At 37.3% G+C, this 5,363-nt stretch overlaps 1 protein-coding gene across 1 annotated transcript in view; it reads left to right on the forward strand.

Annotated features, from left to right (window-relative positions):
- The window catches only part of LOC107738967 (actin-binding LIM protein 2-like), a 72,602-nt gene that overhangs the window by 56,757 nt on the left and 10,482 nt on the right, over positions 1–5,363 (forward strand). Inside the window, exons 17-21 of the mRNA XM_016550902.1 lie at positions 56–161; positions 1,323–1,381; positions 2,443–2,500; positions 2,632–2,639; positions 3,458–3,538. Coding sequence (XP_016406388.1) covers positions 56–161; positions 1,323–1,381; positions 2,443–2,500; positions 2,632–2,639; positions 3,458–3,538 — 312 coding nt within the window. The remainder of the gene's footprint in view (positions 1–55; positions 162–1,322; positions 1,382–2,442; positions 2,501–2,631; positions 2,640–3,457; positions 3,539–5,363) is intronic.

A 5,363-nucleotide genomic window follows, 5' to 3' on the forward strand; every position in this document is an offset into this window, starting at 1 on the left:
GTTGAATTCTTTACTTGGTTGTATAACATGTGTTTCTGTTTTTGTTGGTCAATAGACCAGAACAAGTTGGATGAATCTGAAGAGTGAGATGGATAGACAGTCTCCAGATCTGGACCCCAGGACCTCCACCCACAGCTTACCCACCGATATTTCTCAACCCAGTGAGTAGCCAATCAATGATTTCGTAAAATCCAAACTTCCTTAAAGGGGACATCGGATGCCCATTTTCCACAAGTTGGCATGATTCTTTAGGGTCTTTATGATATGCCTGCAACATACTTTGGTTAAAATTCCTCAATAGTCGTATAAAACAACACCCTTTTTACCTTGTCAAAAACAGCTCTGTTCACAGCGACCCGTTTTGGTGCATGTCTCTTTGAATGATATTGAGCTACTGCTCACCACACCCCTCTCTTACGTTTTTTTTTTGTGTATTCATTGGCGAGTTACCATCAAAAACAAAACTAATCCACTGCGTCATGAGTGGCTCTAATGTTGAGAAAAAATTAAGATTCTTATGTTCACTTTTACATCCAACTAGAAAACACCTGCATTGCTTACGAGATATTGTTGTCGCTATAGCTACTCAAGCGCGGAGAGAATGGCAGACAGCGTACAACAGGCTGAGGGCGGAGATATGCTAATACAGGACAGTCTGTCAGTGGTCGTGGGCGGGGCCTGAGCAATATGATGTCATACTGCTTAAAAAAAATGGCTTGATAATTGATACTGTTTAGGTTTTGTGGGGTTTTAAAAAAAGGAGTGAATGGGTATTTATCATTGTAGGGTGGTTGTGTCCACACACTGCTAAGACAAATTTATTGCAAACACCATGTAAAAGTGAACTTTGCATCCGCTGTCTCCTTTAAAGTTACATCAGTTCATGTCAGTGGCCATCTTGCTAACATCCCAGAGCAGCTATTTTCTATGTAGGTAACAGGTATACAAGTACAGGTCTTATTTGCTTGAATGGCCAAAGACTAAAATATGCAAAACTGTTGACAATTTAAATCAGCAATCAAATCTGACAACAATATCATTTATCATTTTTGCTTAAAACTTCAATTGTGACTAAAAACTGTATTTTTCTGACTGGTCAAGTAAATTTGAATGCCCTTTGTAGAGTAAATGGAAAAATGATTTGAACTAAAAGGCAGGGCTTTCTTTTCTTACAGCTGCCATATTGAGTGGTACAATTTCTTCTGTTAATTTTTCTATGAATGTTTCATATCCTCCACCTTAAACTGTCTCTGCCTCTTTTCCCCTTGAACATGACGCTAGAGTAAAGTGCCATAAATCTTTCTAAATTCTCTGTTTTACAGACTTTCCATACAATAAGTCTGCTTCGCTGCCAGGATATGGGCGGAATGGCATATACAAGGTAAACTTTGTGAGACCTGATATCTGTGCACAAACACAGCACCCCACAACCTTTTGACATGCCATCTGTGTGTGATTTTTGAGAATATATGTGAGCTGTGGTCACAAGTGCTGTCATTCACTCTCTCGGCAGTGAAGAATGTTGTTTGATCCGAGTTGTATTTGTCAAACCCAGCTGCTGGGACACAGAGGGCTGTTGTAATCGCACACATCACGACACACAGTCACAGATCAGTTAATGCAGACATTTAGCCGAGGAAGCCATAATGCTCAGAGGGTGTGTCTGTGTTTGCGTGCAGTTAGAAGTGTGTCTTGTTCTGACTGTTTTCCATGTTCTGTTTTGATCTTGAAATCTGGCTCCCTTAATGGACTATCCTCTGTAATGAAGAGCAAGATGTGCTTCCACAGCGGAAACCCAAGCACACTCTTCATTAAAAATCTGATTTAGATCTTTTATCTCACATACAGTGTTGCCAGTGTCTTCTTTGTTTGAGAATGGTATGAAACCTTCTCCTGTACACTAGGTGGCAGTATTTTGCAACGGTTAAACTACTTGAAAACAGAAATATTACCCATTCTTTATATCTAATCTGGTCTGACTTAGTGTCATGTTTCGCCCTTTACTTTCCACAAGCGTTCACAAAGGCATGTGAAACAGAGAGCTGGTCATAGATCAATATTTATAGCAAAATCCACCGGCAAGCTCCAGCCCTAAGGATTCAAGCCTCTGTCTGTGCTAGACTTTAACCTTTAACCTCAGGAAATGAAAGAAAAACTTTCACAGTTACAGCAGCTTCTCTGTTCACACATGATATTGTTACTCTCATCTGATGGTAGCAAAAATAAATAATGAAGGCATGGTGAAACTTTTTCAAGAAGCTTTTAATGTGCCGACCTTAAAACCAGACACTGAAATCAGTTCCTTTGGGACATAAATGTGCCTGTAGTTGAAAAAACAACCATCTATTGTTTTGATATTGCCATGCATTCTGCATGTGAATAAATATGCACCATATATAATTGTGAATATGCCAAATCTTGTCATGCATTGCTTCTTACTAGGCGGCTGATCTTGGCGAGGATGAGGGCGATCATGACTCATCCTGGAGTGGAATGAGAGGTGAGTGAGTAGTTTATAACTTACATAGACAACAGATGAGTTGCATTTTTACCGTACAGAATTAATGGTTGTAATTTGTCTTTCTCTTTCTCCTTTTTTCAACATCTTTCCGGTTTTCCATGGTTTCTCAGAGTACAAGGTGAGTTCTGGTGTGTATAGTGGATTGCTGTAGAATGGAAACGAAAATAACAAAATGCAACTAAATACAGCATTAAATACAGGTTCACTTGCAGTGGTGGATTTTGTGTGGTAAATTATTGGTTGCGAGATGCTTTTGTTGGTTTCAATAGACATTTAGATACAAAATTGTTCATTTTACATTCATCCTGTATATGTGTCATTTCAGTAATTTTGAATATTGTTGGGTTCATATAGTTTAATATCAAATTTGAATGCATTTTTCTAATTTCTAATTTTTTTATTTATGCATTTAGTAGACGCTTTTATCCAAAGCGACTTACAGTGCATTCAGGCTATACATTTTTTACCAGTATGTGTGTTCCCTGGGAATCGAACCCACGACCTTTTGCGCTGCTAACGCAGTGCTCTACCACTGAGCCACAGGAACATTATTCTACAATACATAATTCTGATACTGGGTTGGCACCTGTACAAACCGGGTCCTCAAACAAAAACCAGTATAAGAACCACTAGTTGATCATAGATTCATGAACAGATATACTACAAAATTAAATTTATGTATATACAGTACACTACCGTTCAAGAATTTGGGGTGAGAACGATTTTTTATTGTTTTTGAAATACAGAAAAAACAGCAACAACTGTTTCACTTGATCGTTATCTTCTAATATGCTGATTTGGTGCTCAAGAGTTCAAAAGAACAGCATTAATTTGAAATGAATATATTTTGTAACAAATGTCTTAATTTTATATGATGTCTTACGGTATGTGTGCATCTGTGTAATTGTGTGTCTTTCACATCCATGTATTTTGCAGGTCTACCCCTATGACATGCTTGCTGTGACCCACAGAGTCAGAGTAAAACTACCACGGGATGTCGACCGCACCAGACTGGAGGTAATATTTTATTAGACATTTACTCAGTGGTTTTGTTTAGTGCGATTACTGTGCATTTTTAATTGATTGCACTTTGGAGCATCCCAAGTTATGATTGAGCGATACTTTTATAATGATTGATTTTTAAATACAGCTGTGTCATCCTTTTTAATATGGAGCATGGTTTGACTTATTGCTGTTTAATTATTATTTTGTCAGTATCAGTCTGGATCAAAGTATGCAAGAAGGCAGCCAGGCAAAGAGTTGTGCATGTTTGTGTGTATGCCTGACTGCACTTCTGCCAGTGTGAGTGTTTGTGAGGTTATGGCTTTGTTGGGCCACAGTCCACTTGCCCACGGCCAACACATAATATATCCTCAGTGTTCCTGGACATTGTGTCAGTGTTATTAGTGGGTTTAAGTGGAAAAGGGAAGAGAAATGTCTGGAGTTACGAGAGATGTTGATTTACAGATCCCACTCCCTAACTGTTAGCTTGGAATCACTGTGGTTAAATTTGTAATATCTGAAAATATGTGTGTGTGTGTGTGTGTGTGTGTGTGTGTGTGTGTTTGCGTGAGTGTGTTTGTCATCATATGACTGGTGTCCTGATATAAGAGGCCCTTGTCACATCTGTTTGAATTGAGCATGATTTGAGTCAGTTGCAACACCCAAAACTTTCCAAAGACTGTGATTTCAGCATCTATTTGGAGATGTTCAAGATACCCACACATCTGCAAGTGTTGCAGTACCACATACGACAGAGCCTGAAAGAATAAAGATTTACACAAATCCATTCTGCAATGGTTTAAAACAAAATTGAGGTCATAGGCTTAAAAGCCTGGCAACTTTTACAGCACCCCATTGGTGCTCGTAATCCTGATTATGCTAAAGGAAATGAATGTCCTCAACCATTGCAAAGCTTTAGGTGACACATGCATATAGATGGCTGTAATTATTGTCAATATTGTATTATTTTTTCGCTCTGTCTTTAATCTGTAATGACATTTGGGCCATGCAGATATCATTAGCAGAATAAACAGTGCTTATAGATTCCTGGCAGAGGTCCTTTGAGATTGTTCTGATTAAGCTTTGATTAGTTGTTGTTATTTTGGGCCTTTATAGATGGATGACTATATCATGGAGCTATTCTGCTTGCTTTAAAGTGATAGTTCACCCAAAAATGAAATGTATTCTCCCTCATGTCTTTTAAAGCCCATATAACATTGTTCTGTGAAACACGAAAGGAGTTATCAGAATGTCCAAGCTGTTCTGTTCCATACACAGAAAGTGGATTTTAATAGCTTTTGAAGATTTTCTAATGAATAACCATTTCAGTTCTGGTCTGTTCGTCACACAAAGGGCTGTACGATTTGGGGAAAAAATCGAATTGCAATTTGTTTGATTAAAAAAATGCAATTGATATTTAAAATTTGATTAATAATAAAATAAAAAAGCTTCAGGTTTGCTGCATGTGCTTGTTTGTAGGGCTGCACAATTTAGTCATAAATGTTGCGATTATCAATATAAAAAAAAGTCTATAAATAATAATAATACTAAGAATAATTTTTTACTACATAAAAATATAAAACAAATCAGCAAATATTGCTATTGTCATATTTCACTGTAAAATGTGTTTCAAAATAATTTTATTTTACGGTACAACTGTAAAATTGTGCTCTTTTTATGCTGTCCTTGACAGCCTGTTCACCATTAATTTTCATTGTGGTAAAGTGAAGTTTGAACATTCTCTTCAAAATATCTTCTTTTGTGTTCCACTGAAGAATGAAGGTACAGAACTGTACAGTACTACAGAACTGTAATTTTTCAACTGAACTATCTCCTAAAT

Source organism: Sinocyclocheilus rhinocerous, unplaced genomic scaffold (genome assembly GCF_001515625.1).
Source record: "Sinocyclocheilus rhinocerous isolate Xijiao unplaced genomic scaffold, SAMN03320098_v1.1 scaffold735, whole genome shotgun sequence".
In the NCBI taxonomy this organism is placed as follows: domain Eukaryota; kingdom Metazoa; phylum Chordata; class Actinopteri; order Cypriniformes; family Cyprinidae; genus Sinocyclocheilus; species Sinocyclocheilus rhinocerous.